The sequence below is a fragment of the Lepidochelys kempii genome, chromosome 1 (assembly GCF_965140285.1).
Source record: "Lepidochelys kempii isolate rLepKem1 chromosome 1, rLepKem1.hap1, whole genome shotgun sequence".
NCBI classification, from domain to species: domain Eukaryota; kingdom Metazoa; phylum Chordata; order Testudines; family Cheloniidae; genus Lepidochelys; species Lepidochelys kempii.
The window spans coordinates 151,816,497-151,842,129 of record NC_136380.1 but is presented as its reverse complement, the minus strand read 5'-3'; the positions used below and the strand labels follow the sequence as shown (position 1 = coordinate 151,842,129).

Here is a 25,633-nt window from a genome sequence, read left to right as displayed (position 1 = left end):
AGGAGGTGGCTCTGGGGTGGGGCTAAGGGATTTGGAATGTGGGAGAGGGCTGGGACTTGGGAGGGGGTACAGGCTCTGGACTGGGGGTGTGGGCTTTGGGCTGGGGCCAGGGATGAGGGGTTTGGAGTTCAGGAGGGGGCTCCAGGCTTAGGGGTGAGGCCGAGGGATTCAGTGTGTGGGAGAGTGCTGTGGGTTGAGGCAGGGGGTTGGGATGTGGGAGGGGGTGAGGGTTGTCTCTGTGGTGGGGCTTGTGTTGAGGGGATCAGGGTGTGGGAGGGGGTTCTGGGCTGGGGCAGGAAGTTGGGGGCAGTGAGGGCTCCTGGATGGGGGTGCAGGCTCTGGGGTGGGGCCAGGGATGAGGGGTTTGGGGTACAGGAGGGGGCTCCAGGTTGGGGGGGGCGCTCAGGGTTGGGGCAGGGGGTTGGGGCGTGGGCTTACCTCCAGTCGCTCCTGGTCAGTGGCACAGCCAGGGGGGGCGGGGCGTGAGGGGGCTAAGGCAGGCTTCTTGCCTGTCCTGGCACCATGGACGAGGCTGTGCCCCAGAAGCAGCCAGCAGCAGGTCTGGCTCTTAGGCGGAGGCACGCAGGCAGCTCTGCGTGCTGCTCTTGTCCGCAGGCACCGCCTCCCCAGCTCCCACTGGCTGTGAACCAGCCAATGGGAGTGCAGAGCTGGTGCTCGGGGTGGGAGCAGCGCATGGAGCCCCGTGACTCCCACGCCTAGGAGCCAGAGCTGCTGGCCGCTTCCGGGGCACAGCGTGGTGTCAGAACAGGTAGGGACTAGCCTGCCTTAGTTGGGCAGCACCACTGACCGGACTTTTAACGGCCCGGTTGGCAGTTCTGACTGGAGTTGCGAGGGTCCCTTTTCGACTGGGTGTTCTGGTCAAAAACCGGACACCTGGTCACCCTACCTAAGACACTAGGAATTAACCAACCCCACATGTTTTGGAGAATAGTGAGCTGAAAGACATGTACATGTTGGCAATTACAAACAAGCACACCTCGTTTGGATTCAGTGCTGTAGCAGAGAAGCCTTGTGCATTGGCTGAATCGCCCCCTCCCATTTTTATTTGAAATAAGTCAAATAAGCTTGGAGGTGCAATGATTTTGGGGAGGAGCCAAAATATCACTCCTCCTAAGGCTTTAAGTAAAGGTCATCCATTGTTTCCAAAAGGGTCATTAGAAAATAACATTTACATAAATGACCACCTCCGCTTCCTCAGACTTGGCTGCTTGGTTATTAATCCCTATTAATATATTATTATATTATAACCCTATTATATAGGTTATAAACCCCTATTAATCTCAAAGAGGTATCAACTTTAAAGCCCAATGACGATATGTTAATGTCAACACTGATTATTTAATTAGTAATGATGTTAGCGGATAGAATGAAGGAGGGGTGGAAGTAGAGCCCATAGAGTTGAGAATTTGTTGCAGGGAAGAACAGAGGGGGTGATAAGACAAGGAAAAAAAAGAGAGAAGATGGAGAAGGAAGAGAAAGAAAGGGCAGAAGTAGTTAGTCTTACAGGTGAGCATACTGATACCGAATGCCAAAATTAGGTGCTGAACACATGATATAGAATAGCCACAAATTATAAAGGCCATATTCTACTCTGGATTTTTGTGCAAGCCTCCTGTTGATATTGGTGGATGTTTGCTGTGGATTGAGGAAGTAGTATATTATCTACGTTTTATAAACTAGCCTACTAACCATAATTGAAAATGGAATTTGGCCCTCTCTACTGCATGAGTTTGTTCTAGCCTTTATAAGTAAAACAGTGGTAGATTCCTTATACATATAACGTGTGTTTTCTATTGATGGGGTGAATAAGGCCTGGTCTACACTTAATAATGAGATCCTTCCTTAGAATTCTTCCGTCGACCTAGCTACTGCCTCCTGCTTATATGGATTAACTACATAGATGAAAAAAACCCTTCTGTCAATGTAGGAACCATCTGTACTATGGTGGTACAGTGTCGACATCCCAAGATGCCAATATCTTGGAAAATCTCTCTGCTTTTGCCAAGGACCTTTCTGAAGTTACCAAACCTCCCGTTGTGGAGCTAATTTGATTTTTTGCTATTTTGTGCAATTGGTCACATTCAATTTATCCCCTGAGATTTAGTCTGACATCAGTCAACCCCCCTCAAGACTACCTTTTCAATTACAGACCTGGTATGCCTCAGAGCTATATCCTACATCAAGTCAGTGTGAGATTTTCATTTCTGTATATCTATTTAAAGTTTTGTTCACTTATTTTTGCAAAAATCCCAAAGGGACTAGCATGCTTCAGTATGTCTATACTCTGTGGGTATGTCTACACTGCAAAGAGACATCCCTGGCTTCCGTGTGTCAGCTGACTCGGGTTTTCGGGTCTTGGATTGTGGGGCTGTTTAATTGCAGTGTAGATTTCTGGGCTGGAGGCCAGGATCTAGGACCCTGTAAGGTGGGAGGGTCCCAGAGCTTGAGCTGAAGTCTATGCTGCAATTAAATAGGACTGCAGCCCGAGCCCGGGGAGCGTGAGTCAGCTGGCATGGGCCAGCTGCAGGTTTTTATTTGCGGTGTAGACATACCCTGTGAGTGAAATCCTGGCCCCTCTGAAATCAGTGGCAAAACTCCTGTTGACTTCAGTGCGGCCAGGATTTCACTCAGTATCTTCTAATTGCTGATTTATTTATTTATTTATTTTTAAATGTGCCAGATGCAAATCAATGAAATTGCATCCCGCATAAGTGAGCGCAGATTTAGGGTCAATTTTTAAAACTTGTTGTTTGTAGAAGGGGTAAAGCTCAATTTCTGAAAACTTGGGAAAGGATAAAATAGTATAGGCTGTGTAAAACAAATCAGGAAAAGAGACTGACTGAACTTTCAGTGAGTAGGGGTATATTTTTAATTTGTCATAGGCAAGCTTGAAGATATGCTCTTTTTTATTTTACCAGTAAGATCCCTTGACATACCATTTCATTTACAAGGGCATCCTTTTGTAACTGCATTCTCTTGGAAACATTTTTCAGTTTAAAAATCACCATTAATGGTCAAAAACCTTTTTATATGCATTCTTCCTCCTACATAAAAAGCTGTCAGCATTAATAAGAAGCAACAAAGTAGTGTCCCATAATTGTTAATTTAGATTTTATTATAATTAAGTCTAAGATTTAGTCATGGGCATTTTTAGTAAAAGTCATGGACAGGTCACGGGCAGTAAACAAAAATTCACGACCCCATGACCTGTCCATGACTTGTACTATAAATACCCCTGACTAAATCTTTGGTGTTCTGGGGAGCTCCGGGGGGGGTGCAGCTGCTGTTCTGGAGGGGGGTTTCTGGGGTGCTTGCTGGTGCTGTGTGGGGGCACTCTGGGGTGCCTGCTGGTGCTTGGTGGGAGAGGGAAAGCCTGGGACCGCGGCAGCAGCTGCTGGCAGAGGGGTGCGTGGGTGATGGCCCTGCTCGCCCGGGACTGCAGCAGCTGCTGCTGGTGGGGGGCGGGGGGCAGCCCAGGACTGCCACTGTTGTGGTGGGGCAGTGCGGCTGGCCCTGGAGCCGCCTGAGACCCCAGGGCCACCCGGGCAAAGTCACACCTGCCAGCTGCAGAAGTCACAGAGGTCCCGGAAACTCACGGAATCTGTACCCTCTGTGACAGAGTCACAACCTTAATTATAATGGACTATGGATGTAATAATAAAAAACAGAGTAAATAAACACTTTGCTAAAAGTGTGATGTGATTGTATAATAAAATTCTGAGTTCCTTTTACATAATCTGAAATAAATCCATCCTTTTTATTTGGCCTCATTTTACAGTCTGAATTAGAGTACATAATAAACACTTAACTCTTATATAGTGCTTCATAAAGGACGTAAGCATCCTTATCCACATTTTAGAGGTGGAGAATGTATAACACATCAAATGGACTCTAATTTTTTAAGTGTGGTGTGTTCCACACAATGTTATGGGTGAAAAACATATTAACTAGTATACATATATTACTTATAGGTTTCCCAAAAGTGCATAAAAATTGTGTGTTTTCATATAATTTAAATGCTTCCCAATTAAGTATATTTAATAATATCAATAATTTAAAGCTTGTTATTTACATTCTCAGTCTTAAATGCCATTTTAATTTTTATCACTTAAGATCAAATAAAATAGTATACAACATAATTTACATAGATTTAAGGCAAACGTACCTAATCTCCTCTAATTTTTTTATTGGGATTTTAATGTGAGACAATACAACTTTTTTCCCCAGCAACCTTGTCTCATGGTTCTTTTAATTACTTTATCCCCTCAGACGGTTGCCAGTACAATGATATGCTGCTGTTAAAAGCGTTATGAGTTGTCTGACGTCCTTTCTTTCTCACTACTAACAATGGGAATTAGCAGTTCTGTGTTTCTTGGTCTGATCCTGATTCTCATGCATCACATTACTAAAATACGTTGCTACAAAATTGAGTTGTATTTAATTAGCATTGATACAAAGAAAGAAACAGAGCTTAGTAACTGAAGTCAAACAAACGGAGGAATTCTTCTCAGAGAAAGATATGACACTGGTATGCAAGAAATACAGGCCTGGACCAATCCTGCATGTGGTAGACAGGGCTGTGAGAGGGAATCTCAGTGAGGATCCCCTTGGAGATTTCCTCCCATATTGTTCCTTTCGGAGGATGAGATTTTCCCTCAGCAGAATGAACCATGAGATCTTTTTTTAAAGTGGGTGGATCCTCAGGGATCCATGGGAAGTCAGGGCATCTGTATGGAAGGCAGACACTTTTTGCAAAAGTTTTTATTTAGTTGAAAAGCCCAATTTTCTGTCAAAAAACCACTTACATGGAAAATTCTTGATCAGCTCTAATAAGTAAAGATTTACGAAATCAAGTGTTGAGTGAGGATCAGAAATACCAGCAGTAGATACAACTTTAGGTTTCACAAATTATGTATGTTTAAAAGTGCTTCCAGCCTTGTCACCTTTTAAACTATAGAACTAAATGTTTGCAAAATGATGCTCAGGACTGGAATTAATAGGGGTGTTGCAATGATTTTTACAGAAACAAAAACATAGAATGTTGAACATAATGAGCGTGTAATTTTTAATGATTTTATAGGGAAACTAGCCCAAGGGAATCTTAGGTTTATAAACAATTACCAGGTGCTGCTTTCGTGAGTTGAGTTTTTATTTTAATGTATTCTTTTTCATTTTATCTTCATTTTATTTCTCTCCCCCTCGCCCCCCTTTCAGTCATTCTGTGTAATTGTGCTATACCATCAGAGCAGCTATTTTGCAGTGAGTATATTATTGTCTACCTGGCAGGGGGCAGATCACTCATTACAAGGCAAGGCATACTAGGATATGCTTAAAATATATAACCCTCTGGTGGTTGCAGGCTGACAGTTAATGCAGTAGCTGGTAGCTGGCAGCAGTAGCACTGACTAATGTTAAATGGAGACAATTTTGAAAACTATGTGTGTTGCCCAGTATGACAGAACTGAAGGCAGCATCTGGAAGTGTATGTACCCCCTAGCATTAGCTTTTCTTTAATTTAACTAATTTAAAGTAAAATACTAATAAAAAAGTACTTTGATGAAGAAGAAAAGGGATCAAAATCCAGCATCTCTTTCCAAACTGATTTTTTTCAGGCTCCAGATCCACATTGACCCTTTAAACATTCACGATGAATATTTTCATTCTTGGCTCTGTTCTTTACTTTTTTAGAACCCTCTTACCTCTCTCTCACGCACCCCCAGCATTCTCCCTCGCCCCCACACACTGTTTTTCTCCTCCCATTTTCGCCCCATCTGGCTCTTCTGCAACTCTTCCACTCTCAAAGAGCTCTAATCTGCTCTCTCCTTCCAACTACCTCCCTGAGTTAGAACCAACTTTGACCTGCTTCCCAGCTGCCAGTTCCTTCCCCTACCTCTCTACCTGAATATCTGTTCCCCGACTCATGGTCACTTGCGGATGTCTCCTCCCACCCAACTTGCCTCCCAGTTGCCAGAAATGTTCCTTCCCATTGGAGATGCAGCGTTCCAAATTTGTCTGCTTCTGCCAGAACTGCACGAAACCCTTCCTGCTCTTGTGGTAGCAATCATTTCCTACAGCAATGACTTCTGAATATATTGAACACGCCTTGTAGTTTAATATTCACATTGCTCCTCAGAAACTAGACACTAGAAGTACCACACTTTCAACCAAAAAGCTGTGAATAATTCACTAGTTTTTTTTCTAGTTGAGTTGACTAAGGTTACAAGCAGGGTCACAGTAACCCATAATCCATTTATCCCGCATTTCAGTTCTTTTACTATGTGAATAAAAATTAAGCTAGATTTTATGCAGCTTTTAAAAACCTTGAATGCATTTAGGTGGTTGCCCTAACTAATAAACAGCCACTAACCAACAAACAAAGCAAAAAACAAAACAAAAACCAGCATTTGTCTCAACAAATCACATAACCATTTGCAGAACTTAGTACATATGATAGTATGAGAATCAAAACACAGTCATTTGGCTTACTTGTTAAATATCACCCTAAACATTTTACAAAAAGTAAAACAATGTTAGTGCTTTGTGGCAAAGGCTTGCTAGAATGATGATCAGACAAGGAAAGGGGTTCTGATACATGGATTTCATGCTATTCCAACTTCTCATAGGGCTTTACAGTCACCAAGGCTCTCCACTTCTTTGTTAATGTTCAGGGCATGCTAAAGCCTGTCTTTTCTCTTGGGCAATTGAGGAGAATTTTCTGAAACTCAATCTCCCCTACCCCCTTGCTGTATGCTACTGATTATAGCTTGAAATCCAACTCTTTTTTTTTTTTTGTCTGCAATAATACGTTAAACAGAACAAAATAAGGATGTGCCAAAAGCCTCATGCAGAGCTGAGCTTTTGGGTACTTAAAATGGCTGACACCATGTGGCAATAGACGAAGCTCCCATTAACTTCCCTGGTAGATGATCAGGCCATCATGTTAATTTGCTCAAAAATTGTTTTAATAATTCTGCTAAAATAGTAATATCACGACTATAGTATTACATAAACTTGCTGTTTCCTTCTTTGAGAAAATGATCACAACTGTATTTTTGTCCTTTAGGTGGCAGCATATGACTTCAGTCTTCCAGTAAACGTTAATTTCAGTGAGGTTCCATCTTCTCAGCAAAGCTCTACAGCTACACCACCTTCTGGGTCAGAAAAGCACATAATTGTTCCTCGTCCTCAAACGGTGTCTGTGGCTGCTCCATTATGTACCGTTCAAGCAACTGGTACGTAAACTAGGAATATTAAGTGCATGTGCGTGTGGTGTGCTCTGTATTGCCCTTTCAGGGGTTTATTGCTAGCATTAGCAAAGGAAAAATTAGAAGCTAAAGAACTGAGGGTAGAACTTACTAGGTTAATTTAGCATTTATTATACCAAATAATTAGAAAATGTAACAAATGTATCTTTGCATCTATTCACTCAATTTTAAATGTGTATTTTTTTATATCTTTGAAGCTGGAATGATATTGCTATCATTTATAAAAATTAAGAATCAGAGAATCATAGAAATGTACTGCTGGAAGGGACCTTGGGAGGTCATCAAGTACAGTCCCACACGCTGAGGCAGGACTAAGTAAACCTAGAGCATCCCTGACAGGTGTCTGTCCAGCCTGTTCTTAAGAACCTCCAGTGATGGGGATTCCACAACCTCTCTTGGACGCTTATTCCTGTGCTTAGGTATCCTTATAGTTACAAAGTTTTTCCTGATATCACAGTCCTCTTCATAACAGTGCTTAACATAGCTGAAGACTGTTATCAGGATTTTTATAATTTTTGTTGCTCTTCTCTGGACTCTCTCCAATTTGTCTATATATTTTCTGAAGTGTGGTCCCCAGAATTGGGCACAGTATTCCAGGTGAGGCCTCACCAGTGCTAAGCAGAGCAGAGCAATTACCTCCATTGTCTTACATACAACACTCCTGTTAATAGACCCCAGAATGATATTTGCCTTTTTTTGCAACTGCATCAGATTGTTGACTCATATTCAATTTGTGATCCACTGTAACTCCCAGGTCCTTTTCAGCAATACAACCACCTTGCCAGTTCTCCCCCATCTTGTAGTTGTGAATTTGGTTTTTTTCCTTTCTAAGTGTAGTAGTTTGCCCTTGTCTATATTAAATGTCACCTTGTTGCTTTGTTTATTGTTGGTATATTCAGTATCTAAGCACTGGGGGGAAAATATACTTCTGCCAGTCAGAAGTCTGTTTTCATTTTTTTAATTTTATTTTTAGTTAACCCACAACACAATTTGTTTTCTTCTTACTGACTGATAGCACTAGCCCCACCACAACTGTAGTAGCAGGCAGTGTGGAGAAATAGCACATCTTTCACTCCGTATCTTTTCTCTGGGACTCTGTAAAAATTAGTACAATTAAAACATGGCTCTGATGCAGTGACTGTAATCCAGCCTGGAGAGAACTGCTGGGTATTCTGTTCATATGCTTCTGTAAGGAAGAACAGGGAAATTTCTCTTTTCTGGCCCTTAAAAGGCAGGTGAGTGCCCAGATTCCCAGGTATGTTGCCGCTAGCAGCAAACTGGCATCTTGTGGGATTTTTTTTGTACCTTCCACTTTCTTTACTGACCCTCTCTTTCATGCTGGTCTGCATACACCTACTACTTGAGACCTCTAGTATAGCTCTCCTCAGTGTTCAATTTATGCATTGACTATCAGAAAATGAGGCTTTAGTGCATTTATCATCCTCTTACCCTTCTCCCCTTGGATGGTGTTCACATACTGCTGTAATATTTTGAGTAGCAGAGAAGGCTGAGCCCTGAACTCCAATATGTAAGAACACTGGGAACAGGGTAGATTTCTAGGAAATGAAATAATGTTGGAGTTTTCTAACACTACAGGGCCCAAACCTAAGACCTGACCTTTGACATAGTGTTTGCCCTCAACGGTTCTTCTCTGCAGCAGTGCAGTCCTTATGGATAAAGACAATTTCTGTTGAATATATCCACATATATTCTCTTGAACAAAATTGAAACTAAATCCCAGTACAGGTATGAATGTGAAATTATTAAAAAAAAACATCTCTGTAAAAAGAATAAATACAGTGTAACAAAGTGACAAATGGATAGTGCAGAAGTGATTTTATGTAAGGCCCAAAATTAAAGGAAATGTTTATCTTTTGCTTCTGCTTTTTTGTTTTTCTGTGGAACAGTGAAATTATATGCAATCATTAAATCTTGATAATGAATGGCAATCTTTCTTATAAAACCTTAAAGATCTATATGCCCCCTTTTTATATGCAGAAGAAGTGAAGTGTAGAATGTAACCCTTGGAACAAAGTTTAATTTTTTAATTCAAAGTTAAGATCCACTGTCAATGAGCATTTGTAATATTCTAATGAATAAAAGATACTTTAGGTACCTCATATATTATGCATTTCAGTAATCAATACAATCAATTAAAAACACATCAAAGAGTTAAAATTTACTTTCAACCAAGTAATTTTATATTTGGAAGACTTCTTATCTCTTACACACCTTCAAATACAGATAACGTATATTTGACTGTAAAATATAATAGCTATCACACACAATAAACTACTACTCTATTCTATATTACTAGATATAAACAAAAACTCTGACTAGACTGATTTAAAAAATGGCAGTGGATGTGTACAGAATATATCTTAAATTGGTATCCCATTGCATAATAAATGCCACTAAAAAGCAGTCTGAAATAATTGTGGGTTGCCACAATCCAAATATTTTAAAAGCCAAAGGAACCTTCTCTAAAAGTAGCTGATAAATTAGGTTATAGTTTCTTCTATTCTGTGACTATTTAATTATATCCTTACAGAAATCCTTTCTGGGGGACAAATACTAAATAAGTGTTCTGTACACTCAGTATATTACTAAACCATGCTCAGATACTGTGGGCAATAGAAAAACATGTTTTTGTGCTATGAGAGAAGGACTTAATAGTTTTACTCCATTACACCACCTTAGAAATGACATTTGTTATTGATGAGATATTTTTGGATGTCACATTGAAAAACAGAATGTGATAACACACATGCTTTTTGAGATCTAAGGGCCTGGTTCTACAAATACTGTCTCCCATGCTTAGTCACAAGTCATGCATTTCTTTTGGTGGGACGCTGTGTATTTTCCACACGTATGTAATCTTTATTAAAAAAAAACAACGGTGTCTGTTACCTGGGCCATTGCCCTGGGATTAAAAGTACCCAGGACAGGGTTTGAGAACCTGAGACAGTCCTGGAAGCAGAATTACTACAGTTGGCAGATACATCAGAAGTTGATGGCATCCTACTGTGTATGTGTGTGTTCTCAGAACTGTTCATACTGAGAGCAGAACCATTCTATCAGCAGTAAGGTTGCCAGGTGTCTGGGTTTTGACCAGAATGCCCGATCGAAAAGAGATCCTGGAGGCTCCCGTCAGCACTGCTGACCGGGCTGTTAAAAGTTCAGTTGGCAGTTCAGCGGGGCTAAGGCAGGCTCCCTGTCTGCCCTGGCTCTGCGTGGCTCCTGGAAGCTGCTGATGTGTTCCTGCAGCCCCTAGGTGCAGGGGCGATCGGGGAAGCTCCGCATGCTTCCCCTACCCTGAGGACCGGCTCTGCAGCACCCATTGGCTGGGAACCGTGGCCCATGAGAGCTGTGGGGGGCGGTGCTTGTGGGTGTGGTGCCACCCCTGCGCCTAGGAGACGGGCCAGACATGCTGGCCGCTTTTGAGAGCCGTGGGGAGCAGGGCAGGCAGGGACCCTGCCTTAGCTCTGCTGCGCCGCCGACTGGGAACCGCTTGAGGTAAGTGCCACCTGGCTGGAGCCTGTACCCTGAACTCCCTCCCGGCCCCAGGTCAGAACCCCCTCCTGCACCCAAACTCCTTCCCAGAGCCTGCACCCTCTCCTTCACCCCAACCCCTGTCGCAGCCCTGAGCCCCCTCCTTCATCCAAACTCCTTCCTGGAGCCAGCACCCCCTCCTGCACGCCCCCCACCCCCGCATCCAAACTCCCTTCTGGAGCCCTCACCCCAACCCCTTCCCACAGCCAAACTCCCTCCTGGAACCCGCACGCCCTCCCACACCTCAACCCCCTGCCTCACCCAGATCCCCCTTCTGGACTGTGAACCCCTCATTTCTGGCCCCACCCCAAAGCCTGCCCACCCAGCCGGAGCCCTCACCCCCTCCTGCATCTCAACCCCCAGACCACTGAAAGTGAGTGAGAGTGGGGGAGAGCAAGCGACTGAGGAAGGGGGGTGGAGTGAGTGGGGGTGGGGCCTCAGGGAAGGGGCAGGGCAGAGGGTGGGGCAAAGGTGTTTGGTTTTGTGCGATTAGAAAGTTGGCAGCCCTAATCTGCAGTCATGCAGTTTTCTGAACTTGAGGGTAGCAAGCACAGTTTCAGTGTCCTGTGGATGTTTTGTTACCAGAAATCATATGTAGGCTGGTGAGCTGTTTCATCGGGAAGGAAAGCAAACTGCACAGCCAAGGACTTTAAGGCCCTTTCTTCAGTGTACAGTTAGTTGTTTATATCAAAAGACATAATCAACACAAAATAAAATGACTCAACTGAAAAATAGTGGTCACAATCCCCAGAGGCTTTTCCGTGCCTCAACTACCCGTGAGGAAAGAAAGGACGCACTCAGTGATTTCTGTTTTTTGGGGTTCCTTTTAGCAAGTTTCTAGCTCTCATAAGTGTGGAGAAAAGCTTGAAAGAAAAGTGAAGTGAGTGCACCCTAAAGGCTCAGAAACCAGAAGACAAATAAAAAGAACCCAGTATTTATTATGTCTTAAAAAAAAAATCTTATTTTTGAGGTTTAAGAGTTGACTTCTCAATGCTTGGATTTGGCAATACTGTACCCTTTCTCTGTGATCCTTGTGGGCCCAGCAGGGATAGTCAGTGATCCCTTAACCCTTTCAGGGCAGCTACTTTACCTTGTCACACCATGTTATGTACTAGCCACCCTCTGGACCAGTAGTTCTCCCACCTGTTTACCATTGTGGGCCACATACACAGCTCTCTCTGTTTATGTGGGCCGCATCCGAACAATGTATGTATAGTACCCATGCATCTTTTTTTTTTTAAAGGTTTTGTGTTTGTTTACACGACAGTGATATGATTCAAATCAATGTAGTACCTTTCATTTGAACACTGGTAAATGTCTGCCATGGAGCATTTTAAATTGACATGGTTACCTGTCAAAAATTAATTAATTTTTATTTTAAGGGTGGCGTGGCATTGTGTATTGCCACCCTCACTTCCACGCTGCTCCATGGGGTTGTGGCTGGGCTGAGCACCCAGAGAGCCTGGCTGTGGAGCCTGCCTGCAGAGATGGGGAGCCCTGCCCGGTGGGGGTGCCCCCCCCAGCCAGGGACTGTCCCTCATACACTGAGCCCCCCCATGCATCCAGCCCGCCAGCCAGGAACTGTCCCCCCTGTACTGAGCCACACATGCACCCATTCCCCCAGCCAGGGACTGTCCCTCATGCACCCAGCTCCCCCACCCAGGGACTGCAGTTAATGATTTGTCGTAAATCATACATCTTTTGCTTTCTTTACTGTGACATTGGAGAAGAGAAATTACTGTATTAAATGAAAAGTAATGCCATAGTGATAAATATATACATCTTCTTTGGTGAATAGCAAAATCTGCATAAAGTAAGAACTACTAAAAAAATAAAGAAGCTAATAATAGGTGTATCAAACTTTTAGCAGCCAAACAATGAAGCAAATACTCCATCATTACAGAAAATTAATATTTAGTGATTTAAAAATAATAGATGGGGCTCAAAGAAATGCTAGTTCACTATTTAAAAAAATTTTTTTAGTCATTGATTGGACTTCTAAAGTACTTCTCCTTGTCCACACAGGACCAAGTCTGACTCCCTTTTGTGTTAATCTGAAATAGGAAGAGAGTATTGTTCTCTTTATAGCATTAGTGTTATAAAGTAAAGACATGAGTCTGATTTTTAGCCTGACCTAAACTTGACTTCCCTTTTGTCAACTGACGTGTTGATGGGTGCAAAATTAATGTCACATAAATTTGTATCCCTCTATGGGGGGAAGTCATAATCAAGTAGACATTTACATTATATTAATTGTGGTTGCAATTTGTAGACACTGAAAGGGAGGACAGGTTTTAAATGAAAGGGAGAATCTGTCAGTTTAAGAACGTTATTTATAGCTGTGTCGGTCCCAGGATATTGGAGAGAGAGACAAGGTGGGTGAGGTAATATCTTTTATTGGACCAGCTTCTGTTGGTGAAAGAGACAAGCTTTTGAGCTTACACAGGGCCCTTCTTCAGGTGTTAAGAATGTGTAAAGTGGAAATAAAGTTTTAATGAAAAGTTTCAGAAATATTTTAAGATGCTCTCTAAATTTTTCGATTTTCTCCTACAGTACTGCAGCCACCACTTGAGTTCTCCACTTCAGAGCTGGTATTTCAGTCAAGGAGCATACATTTAGATATTGCTGATGAAAGTCTGAGCACTCAGGTAAATAAACACACATGTTTTTGACTATTCTCAGCCTAATCTTTTACTTTACTGTGACTGTAAAAGGTAGGGGTGTGTGTGTGTGTAAGAACACACAATGTTATTTAAACAACTACATAACATTTTTTCTAGTGTGTGTGCTGATGGATTCCAAAGTGTTTTTATCATTGTTCTGTACTACTGTGAGTTTCATTTGGTCTCTAAAAATTATGACTTTTGCTCAGTTTCTGGGTTATACTTGATTTTACCCTCTGATTCATGAACTAAATTCTGCACACCATGGGACACTGTCTACCACAATGCATGAGCAGTAGGTGACTTCCAAAGATGTCCAGTGATGGTGCGTAGTGTTATCATGTCTGAGCTTGTACTTGAAGATTTTGTGCAGTATATTTTATGCATACAGTTGTTAATTCATGACATACTCTTAATTTTACAAGCATGAGTTTTTCTTCTTGAAAAAGCCTTTGCAGATCCCCCATCTGGCAATCATATGTTGTGCTTCATGATTGTAGGAGTATGCTAGCACAGCTTAGCATTTGGGTAGCATGCTCACATTGATTATTTTATGGAAGTTCTATGGCTTGTGATACACGGGAGATCAGACTAGATGATCACAACGGCCCCTTCTGACCTTGGAATCTCTGAAGCTACATATCCAAAGTACCAACAGTGGTTTAGAAAGGTTAACCCTTCCCCCTTTATTTTTTTCAGTTCCTCTCTTTCTGCTGGTGACAGTGGTGTTGGAATTATTTCCCTTATCCTTCATTGCATAGTTACTATTTTCCTTGACATTTTTTAGTTAAATCAATAGTTATTTTAGTTCTTGTTTTTATGTAACAATTTGTTAGTTTTTTGTAATAGTATTGTTAGGACCCTGTTATTTTTGGATCCAGAGACGCATTCATAGTTTAAAAGTTGTCCTTCATTCCATAATAAAATGTCTGACATGACTTTCACACCAGGTGCTTAAAATGTATAGGAGAAGAGATAATCTTTTCTACTTGTTCAAGATCAATTCTTCACCTTTAAATTTTCCCTGCCATGGGGGGGGGAGGGGAGAGGAAACAAGGATGCTAGATCAGAGCCCATATAGTCACTTTAATCTGCATAGGTATTGGAGGATATATACTATATAGCCTAAGTTAAAGTTTCCTCAAGAAGCCTCTTGAAAGTGTCCTTCTGGAATCATGAAAGAGATGAGCTACATTCTCTTTAATGATCTATTTAAGATACTTGGGAAGTCAGGAGATCCGCTAGAAGACCATGAACTTCTCTATGTGAAGGAAAGGAGTATTTGTGGCACCTTAGCGACTAACAAATGTATTAGAGCATAAGCTCTCATGAGCTGCAGTTCACTAACATGTCTGCTACTCTGAAACCTGTCATCTATGTGAAGGGTGATATTTCTTGAATGAATAAGTTAGAGGAGCTCTGTCCTTTTCACTAGCTGTCTCCTTGATCGCCTCTCTCTCCTACTGGTGACAGCACGGCCTTCCAGGAGATAATAGTGTGGGATAGTTTTAATATATGGAGTAGTCGTATGCAGCTTATAATGCATGTGTGGCTAAATCTTGACCCTCATGAATGTTAGTTCTTATAGCTTGCCTGCAAGGTCACATTTTACCCTGCAGCTGGCAGTGTGCTTCCGAGCTTGTGTAGACAGTTGAGCACTAGCTCTGCTCGAGCAAGCACACTAAAAATAGCATCATAGCTGGAGGTAGATTGGGCAGTTTGTGGGCTAGCCACCCAAATCATACCCAGTGGGTCTGAGCAGGTTTATAGTCGGATGGCTTAGGTGGAGGAAGAATGCGTCTGTCTACCCGAGCTGGAAGCATGCTCCCAGCTGCAGGGTAGAGGTACCCTGACAGGCAGGCTAAGAGGACGAACATTCATGAGGGTTAAGACTTAGCCAGACATGCATTATGAGCTACCTATAATGCATCTGAAGTTTTGTCTCATTCTCTGCGGTCTGCTGTGACCATTCAGAGATATTACTGGCTCAGGACTTCAGACAAAAGTGCTGGAATTGCCTTTTTGAAGGCATGCAGCCTTTCCACTGTTAAAACCAGTGATCACTTGAGCAGACTCAGAGACTAATTTTTTGGCACAGTCTTTTCAGGGTTTTAGTCTGTCTTTAGGGTAGACATGCTCCTTCAGATATGGGTAGTACCAGCAGCACTCAGGTGACTAAATTAGATATACAATCTCAGGAAGCAAAGGTAGTTTCCAAGTGCCTTTCATTTTAAAGAGAGTCGGCTAAGGGAGAGGGCTTATCTTCTGTTCCTTTATCACAGAGGCTACTCTATACTCTGATGCAATGATGTTGAGATCTCAGTGGGCAGCCAGATGCCAGTATGTTTCAACACTATTGCCTTTTTGCATCCATCTCCTTCTGGAGATAACTTATCCCAGTTTCTTCCAATAAGGTTTTGGCTAGGGACCTGGGTGTGTGCTGAAATGTATATAAAAGAGCTACAATTTTCAGTTCAATGGCGTGCCTTATACCCCAGCTCTTTCCATATATTCTCATGAGAAATTTTTGAGGGGTGAAGTCACAACCCTGCACCTGGGGACAGTATAGCAGATGAATGATTCACTTTACCAGGGCAAAGTTTTTTATTCTTGCTATTTTGTCATTCCAGGAAAAGAAGTTGTTGGGTTTTTAAAACTGGCTCTAAACTTTTGCAATCTTGACAAGTTTTTCAACAGAAGAGTCAATATATGTAGTATCTTTGAGAACTGCAATGTCAGGTCTCTCTGATAGTGTATTCAGTTCTTGCAACATTTCACCGGTACCAGTAGAAGTTCTCCCATTTGCATTTGCCTTGCCACCACTGCCATCATAAATGCAGTTAATCTACTTATCAGCACACTAGCCCAAGATTGATAGCCAACTTGCTATTACTCCCGGTTATTCTTATTACATTGAAGAAATCAGTGTCATATTTGAGAAAATGGTTTTCCTTCCTGGGTAGGAAACATTGTTCTTTGTGAATGGTGAGTGGCTGGTAAGTGTGCTATCTGTGAACCATAAGGCATGCCTATTTTCTTACCTTATAGATATAAACTGCATACTCTATTGCTCTCTAGAGCGCTCTGTTGAACTTTGTGTCAATTGTTCTTTGTAGATAAAAAGTACAGCATACAACAGTAACTTGTTTTCAACAGGAAACGCTTAATATTTAGTGATGTGAAAAATAACATAATGCTTATTGTGTTCTGTCATCTTACATCCTTGTTTACCTACCACTATTTACAGAAGTTTGACCTGAAGAATACCTCAAGGCAACAGGTGACATGGCAATTAGATCTTGATGGTGCAGGAAAAGCCATAGAAGATGGCATTTTTAAATTTAGTCTGTGTGCTGGAGTTCTTGATCCAGGACAAAAAACTAGTATCACCGTAGGCTTCTGCCCATGTAAGTATTTTTCTGAATTTGTCAACTTTTATATAAATGTATGTTTGTTCAAGACTCCATTTCCAGAGGTGTATTTAAATCCCCTTTCACTGTGAATCAGCACATTTTCTTTGCTGAAATACATTTGAGGAGCTAATGTGTTCAGATAGCCAACTTTGGTAAAAACTGAAATAAAACTATAAACAGCCCTTTTTTGAACTCCTAAGTTACATAGGTTGAAGCCAAGAAGATAAAAGTAGCATTTCCTATCTTTAAACTGCTGAGTGCGACAGGATCTGTGATTGTGCCAATGGAAAAAAAAACAACCCTGTTAAAGCTCAAAGAATGAAGAGTGCTGCAGTCTGGACAGCTCAGGAAAGGGGAATTGTTTGAAGCGTTTCTTCTGTCTGTATAGGATAGGATACCTGAGACCTTTACTTGGAAAAAGCTTAAGGGGATATGAAAAGATTCAAATTAATGGGTTCCTCTGTGAATTTGAGGGACTCTGGTTTCAGGCATTCATCTCACTCTAGGGCACTGTCTGAACATTGGCCGAGCAAAATATGTAGCTGCTCCTTTCCATTAACACTTGAAACATTTCTAGGCAAATGACCCTGGAAATCATATATTTCTCAGAGAATTCAACGAGCTTTTCTGTAAGGCATTCAGTATCCTTAATCCTCAGTCATTAGAAACTTCTGCTATCCACATATCTTTGGGTTATGTGAAATAAGTTTCTGGTCTCTGTCCAGTTCCCAATGAACAGATGTCCACATCACAATAACCTCCACTATTGGTGCAAATTGGAAATCTTGTTGGTAGTGTGGATTAGAGAGGCCGAGGGCTGAATGGACATGAAAACTACCCATCCAGGAGCAGAGGCAGTCCTTCCAGGTTGTGAATGAGGCTCATTAGGTGGATGTAGAAGACACTTGCACAGTTGCTGCCTGTATTGCACTTGTTCTGTGGGTAAAATAATTCCTACACTCTTCTGTGTTATCAGTCCTGCATCTTTAATGAGAGCTTATTTTAAGTGGAGTAAAAACTTAAAACTCTCTATGTGGACTAAGGGGAATTTGTTTTTTTTTTCTAACTAGCCAGAATATAGAAATAAAATGCAGTTTCTCTCTTCAGAAGACTTAAAGTTGGGACATTCATATATTTGTGAACAGTCCTAATTGATTTAGTAAAGTAGATTTTGTGTATAAAAGGTAAAACATATCCCTACCAAAATTCAGGAGGAGACTCTGAAGTTTATAGTCACCTGGAAACTCTAGAACAGGAAGTAATCACTGTGACAGAAATTGCAATCACATGTAATACTTTTGGGGATCATATTGTATTAAGTCAGGGGTTCCCAAACTTGGTTCATGGCTTGTTCAGGGTAAGCCCCTGATGGGCCGCAAGACGCTTTGTTTACCTGAGCGTCCGCAGGTACGGCCGCTCGCAGCTCCCAGTAGCCGCGGTTTGCCGTTCCTGGCCAATGGGAGCTGCGGGAAGCGGTGCCCTGTAACTGTATTTAGTTTACAGATTTTCTCCTTTCTGAGCCATCTACTTTACGTTATGTACCCTGTTCCCTGTTGTCATTCAAATAACAGAAAAATCACAAAATAGAGGGCTGTATCTTTGCTTCCTAGAGAGGCAGTTTTAATAAACAAACATTGAGAGATTATCTATGTCTACACTAATGAATGATGATGATAAAATAATCAGCCCAAGATTACAATACGAAACATTAAAATTTTTCATTTGTTTTTTATTCTGAGAAAAATGTTATTTTATGGTCTTATTCCACGGTCTTGTATTTCTAGACTGAGCGGGGAAAATAGATTAACAGAGGAAGAGAATTTGAATGACTCAACTGGCATGTGATTAGATCAGCAAGGTTTGATTTTAGGGATGATCAAGGGAGTATTATTCTTGCTAAGATAAGCCAAAATAAATTGAAGAGCAGAATATTTTTAATGATATTTATAAGGCCGTTCTTCCCAAGCTGTGACCTTTGAATGATTGATGGACTGCAGTGGGGTGGGTGGACATACATTTCTTTCTCTCCTGTTGGTTTCCAGCTGCCACATTTCATTCAGGACTGTTATGTAATATTAGGAAAGCATTTAGATCACATAAGCAATTGTTGTAGAAGCTTCAAGGGTATCATGACTGTGAATGCAAGGAGTGATCATTCACACGATTAATCTCTCCATTAATATATGATCTATGCAATGAAAAAGCCACTTGTATAAAATAGTATTGTTATGAAGACTACTAAACCAACTAATAAAATACAAATACAAAACAATATTGTGAGTTAGTGAGTAAAGTGTGTGTGTGTGTGTGTAAAATATACTGTATCTGTATATATTCATGCATAGTCAGCAAGGATTATCGATCAACACTTTTTTTTATTTAAAGTTGTTTACATTTTACTATGTGCAAGTCTTATGTTTACATGAGCAATAAGAGCATTCTAAAAATCAATTGACTTCATAATTCCATATTTTAAATATTATTCCACTGTTTGTAGTCTGCCTGTGTATTGTGCATTCTGTGAAACAATATTTAATCTTTCTTAAAACAGAATAATAAATACAGCAAAACCCACATGGAAGACTTTAACTTAATAGCCTATTAAGGAGCATGCTTTGCCTTTTACCTACAGAGGTTTATTCTGTAGAATTGCAGCATGTTTGAGTGGACAAACTTGATTAACAAGCCCTAGTATTTATTGTTAAAGTATACATTGCACTGGTTTGTTTCAACACACCACTGTGTTTGTAGCAGTAGTAATAATACCTAGCTCGTAGAGCACTTTTCATTAGTAGATCTCAAGGTAATACAAAATGAAGAGTTTCTGCCTGTGACAGGATGTGGTGCTAAAGTATTTTTATGGCACTAAATTTAACTTAAAGCTAACAGATAAATGGCTCACACAAGGTGTGGTAATGTAACAGGTTTCCTTATTGTGATGGAAGTGGCTAAGTTCAACAGAGATGCTTAAGAACTGAATATACATTTACCTGAAATGATCCTATATTACTGTATAATCTATAATGCATTAACTAATGCATGAAAGGGATAGAATATGTTACTGTATCATGTCATCCTGTATAATAATTGTAATTCTTTAAAGAAAAGTAAGTTTTAATAGATCCATGTCTTGGTTTTCATTACTGAGTCATAAAATTCGCAGTTGGATTAGCAACCTTTAAAAGAGTTAAGAACACTAGAGAGGTTCGCTGATTATATGACTGAAGGGTGCAGATGGATGTCACAGCCTCTAACTTCTAGTTCCTTTTTTCTGCTACAGCAGGAAGTTGAATACTTGTACTCTATAACAGTTTTTATGGGGAAAATGATTGGTTTAGTATTGATTTTTCTTTTTCTAGGGCATAGCCTTGAGATAAAACAACTTGATACCTCCCCTCCTTGCCTCAGGAATCTGTGTATTTAATGGAGCATATTCTTTTTCTGTTGACATTCATTTCTGTTCAAGATCCATATACTGCAATTATACAACATTTCATCAAAAATCTACATTCATAAAACATTTAAAGTTGCAAAGCTAAGCGCTCAGACATGATGAAACTACTTTTAGTCTTGCACATGAAACTTTAATTCTCCCTCCATTAGAATACACAGTATATGACCATCTTTTCATTCAGTGTGTACAGCACCTAGCATAGGGGTCCTGATCCATGACTAGGACTCCTAGATGCTAAGGTAATATAAATAACAAATAATAATAGAAATGAAAAAACAAATACTATGTAATCATGTAACTCAATATTGTATTGTAATATATACACACAAAAGGCAGAATTAAGGTTGCACATAACTGATCTCATTATTGCAGAATATTGTTATGCAATGTTTGTCATTTTCAGATTTTGATTGCTTATTCGTGAAACCTTCATGTTTTCTGAGTATTGTGATGGAATATAATTGTTCAATTACTTCGTTTCTATTTAAAATAGAAATGGAATGTCAATAACAAAAAACAACCCCCTGCCCCTAAAACAAAAACCTGCTCTAGCTAAGGCACATGTCCTTCACTTAAACATCCAGTCATTTGCTGCAGCTGTGCAGTGCTCAGTGCTAGCCAGGAGAGTGCTTCGTGCTGGGCTGGTCCTCTGGTGCAGATTAGCTCAGCTGCTTTGAAAACGAGCCACATCTACTTCGGGTCCTAAATACAGATTTAGGAGTGCAATTTTCAAATGGGCCTAAATTACCTGGGGGCACACGTCCCTTTTGAAAAGCACATAGTAGGAGCCTAATTTTTAGGCTCAAAGATTGAAAATTTTGGCTATACTATGGAATGGATTATTGGAAGTCCATGCCTGATAGGCTGGAGGTGTTGGTTTGGGAGGAAAAGTCTGATGGTATATTGTGGGAGAAGGTGAATGACTGTATGGCTGTGCTTTGAATAGGGTAAGAGTGTGGATAGAGGAAAGGTTGGCTGCCTATTGTAGAAATGAAGGAGGTTGATAGGCTGGTTTAAAGTAGAAGGGAAGAGTTGTAGGGCATTGGGATAGCCTGGCTTTAGGTCAGCAGAGATTCAGAAGACATGGTGATTTGATTGTGTAAGAAGAGAGGGGATTGGGAGTAAAAAGCTTCTAATATGGCCTATTTTGCATTGATAGTTATGGCTTAAAGTGGTCTTGCTTTCTTCCCACCATTCTTTGGGGGCTAAAAATAGAAGATAGGAATAATAATTTAGGCAGGTTTGCCACACATCCTGAAATTTTCTTTCAACTGTTTGATCCTGTGCCATGATGATATATGTGAAGTTTTTGCATTTTTATGTGATGTTAAAGTACTATAAATTGATGCAATGATATGGTATTGAAGATGCAGGTATTGAAACATTCTGTCCCAACATTATAACATGATACAGGTTTTTGAGTATTCCCCCCTCGCTCAAGTCAAGTCTTACTGTAGACCCATAAAATCTGAAAGATGGCCCGCTACAGTTGCACTGTTGTATGCACACACTTGAGGTGCTTTGTGAGGCCCCCAAACACATCAAATGCAGGTATTTCTGCATAACTTCACCTTAGAAACTGTTGCAACATTAATAGAACTTTATTTTTTTCTTTGTAGGTGGTATAATACTTAACCACCCATCTGGGTATTTGGACGCTCTGGGTAGTTGGACTGGGGAAATCCAGCTAGAGCCAAGGTCAAAATTCCTACTTCACCTATTGGATTTGCAATGTTTAAGAACCAGATAGCTAGAGGTTAAGTATCTGCATGAGTGGACACAGCTGGATCTTGTGGGGGGAAAAAAACATGGCCCAGCTAACAGATATAAAAGGAAGAAGCAGAAAGGAATAACTGGGGGCAGGGGAGGGAGAGGAGGGAAGCATGTACTCAAGCTGATAAAAAATTGTGGTATTCTGCTAAAACCTTCCCAGAAATGGAAAGGCTTTTGATGGGGACCCAGCAAAGCGAAGACTTTGTATTTCCCGGCTATAAATAGGTTCAGGGATGGTCTGTACTGCAACCTACTGCTGTTGTTGGTGAGGGAGTGACTGGACTGTGACAACTTGCTTAACAGTGTTATCGTTTGCACTCTGTTTAAATCATAACTTTGCTTTTTATTTTGGTACTGAAACCCTACAGACTTTCATCCTCAAGTCTGTAGCTGCTTTGAGGAAAGCAGCAGCTTGCACTGAAGTGCTTCTGACTGTACTAGCAGAGCCTTTGTAACTGGAAAGCTGCCTGCTGGGCTTGAGGTTGATACGACTTCAGCAAAAACAAGTGGAGCTGTGTTTAACTTTATGCCTCTGGGACTCATTTTTTTCTTGTTGGAGTTGTTACTTTGAGAAGTTGAAGTCGTCTTTTTGTTCCTAATAGTTCTATGAAAATTTTTGTTTCTGTTGAAGGTATGTCTTTTTCAAATCCAAAGGACACTTTTTCAGCCAGGCAGTTAAAAAGACACTTACAGTGCAGTTAAAGCTGGTTCAGTGTAGACAGATGTTTTATTTAAAGCCATTAGACTTTGGCTGGCATTTTCAAAATGGCACAAGGGAGTTAATTTCAATGGGATTTGTGATCTGAAGTTCCTTAGGCCCCTTTGAAAATCCCAGCATATGATGTTCTATTGCAGTTAAGGTAGTGTTATAAATACTATCAATGGGCACTGATTGTGCCTTGTTATAGTTAAAGCTGACTTCTTGTGAGACTGAATTTATCTTTTAATTTAAACTACATAAGATTCAGTGCAACTGAAACTTCACATACTTCACATTTTCGAGTTTATGGGAAGTTTGGGGCAATTAAGACCAACTGCTGCATTGAAATGAATTTTCCAGATTTATTGTTCACTTTTCAAAGAATGTACTAGTGCTTTTTTTTTTTTTAAACCTCTCCTGAAATGTTCATTTAAAAGTGCCTTGCTTTAAGTTTTCAGGGGGTTGTGAGTAGGATTGGAGAAAATACTTCAACGGGTAAGCCTAAGAATACAAAACACCCAGGTGTATGTGTAAACACAGATATATTTAAAAATAACTCCTATTATATAAACATATTTTGTTAAGTGTATATAATATCCACCTTGGGTTCATAATACATCTGTTTGTGTGGTTTATGTAAAAACACTAGTTTGCGTGCTTTGCAAAGTATGCATGGCCCCACAAGTGGTGGCTGGAATAGAATGGCTGGCAAGAAACCACAACGGTTTGATCTCAGAAATGTAGATGAGGGAAAGCCACTTGGGGCCATTTTTTCCCCATCCTTGTGTTAAGCAGACATATAAAAATCAATGGAACTATTTAAGGAATAAGGCTCTGGTTTAGGTAAACATCCTCTTCAGGAAAGTAAGGAGATCAATGCCAGTAGGCAGCTAAATTCTCCCAAACAACCTTAAGTTTGACACCATGATGCCCACATGGAGAACCATCAGAAACTCAGACACCTGCTTAAGGAGGGAACTTTATAAATGGGCTTTTCCTGAAACCGATGACTGAAATAAGTGTGTGACTACATCTTAACAAAAGGATTTATCTTTGTTTGCAGTGGTAGTATGCATTTGGAGTATTTTTCTTGGATAGTTTGTTTCCTGTTTTTGGTTCTGCAGGATCAGAAAGGAAACTCTCTCTTTAAAATTTCAGTGTTTCTGTGGTGCTGCCTCTTGGGTCTTTTCTTATAAATTAGGATAATTACTCTCCCCCCCTCCCACATCCCCCAAATATGTCCAGAATTAAAAAGAGGAGGAATTAGTTAGTTCCATGGATTCCAACAGCTCTGGCCAAAATTAAGTGGACAAATTTGTAAACACTATGAAACATCCCCAAGGAAAACTCCCACATTAGCTGGCAACTTGACTATCGTATAGCAAATGCTAGTGGAGTATTAGGTGGTAGTGTAGCACAAGCTTTGGCTGTGGTCACTAGAGGTATAGTTAACAAAACAGATATTTCCCATAGTATGTTAGATATGTAGTTTTCTCTGGCTAACTGATTTGAAGAATTGTCTGGAATCAGAGTGGCATTCTGGCTTAGTATGATTGTCTTATCCCTCCCCTCATCCAGTTTGCGTGGGTTAGTGCTGTTGTGCAGTGGTAGCATTTTTTGGAATCCTGGTCAGTTGTGCTTTTAAGAAAGAAGCAGAATCTGGATGAGATGATTGTGCCCGGATGAGGGTCAATGGGCGTGGCCAGTTTTTGTTCAGTTTTTGAGAAAGCAATGTCCTATTTAAAGGAGGAAAAATTGTGAGAATACAAAATCTGTGCAAACTCTAAAATGTTGGTTTGAATGATTGAGATGACAATGCTGGACAGGAAAGTTTAAGTTATTGTTAGTATGTGATCATGTAATTAAGATATCTTTAAACAGAATGGAAATCAAGTGCACTTGGCAAACTATTGCTATTTTTTCCCACAGGACTCCTGCCTCATTTAGTACACAGGATGGAGCTGCTCTGGGAATGAATCAGGGCTGTGCAGTGAAAAGGCAGTTGAATGCTGCCCTAGAGAACTGTCTTCTATCACTGCCTTTGCCACAGAGTTGCTATATGGTGCTGAGCATGTCATATAAGTCATAAGTTTCACAGCTGGCCATTATGTGTTCCTCATTTTCGTGGTACCCAACTGGAGTCACCTGGGGTCTGATTTGCAGAAGTGCTGAGTAGGATTGAGTAAATAATTGATTTATTGGGTTGGAAGCCAGATGGAAAAATCCCCTTCCAAATTGCTTAGTTTCAAACAGAAACTGATTTTCCCCCGCCCCCAAGTTCTTCTTGATGAAACAAACAAAAAAACAAACAAACAATGGAAAAATTTTGTTCAGGTCAAATTGTTTTCAATGTTGATCAAATCCACATTTTCAAAAATCTTGTTTTCATTTTGTTTGGTCAAAACTAGTTGCCAAATTAGACTTGAATTTGCAAATAGTTTTGGTGCCCTGAAAAATGCATATTTTGGTAAATTTAGTATTTGCCAACAAAATTTCACCCAGCTCTAATACTGAGCACTCATAGCTGTATATGTTCCATAGCTGTGCTTGGAACATATAAAGTGCTATATAATGCTGAGTGCTCTGAAAAATTAAACCCTAAGCTTCTCAAATTGTCACCCAAAATTAATGGAGACTTGACAATTTTGGTCTTCATTGTCCTTACCTCTCTGGGGTGTTGTAAAATAAATTCATTAAAGAACTAAGATACTATAATGAGAGCATCATAAAAAGGCTATGAGGAAATTAATAACTGTGTTGAGTACAAAGTTTGAATGACGTGAATAATGCAT

At 40.6% G+C, this 25,633-nt stretch overlaps 1 protein-coding gene across 1 annotated transcript in view; it reads left to right on the top strand.

Moving 5' to 3' along the window:
* Positions 1-25,633, top strand: part of CFAP47 (cilia and flagella associated protein 47) — a 643,435-nt gene that overhangs the window by 77,044 nt on the left and 540,758 nt on the right. Inside the window, exons 22-24 of the mRNA XM_073358068.2 lie at positions 7,085-7,253; positions 13,392-13,486; positions 16,749-16,908. Of these exons, the coding sequence (XP_073214169.2) occupies positions 7,085-7,253; positions 13,392-13,486; positions 16,749-16,908 (424 nt within the window). The remainder of the gene's footprint in view (positions 1-7,084; positions 7,254-13,391; positions 13,487-16,748; positions 16,909-25,633) is intronic.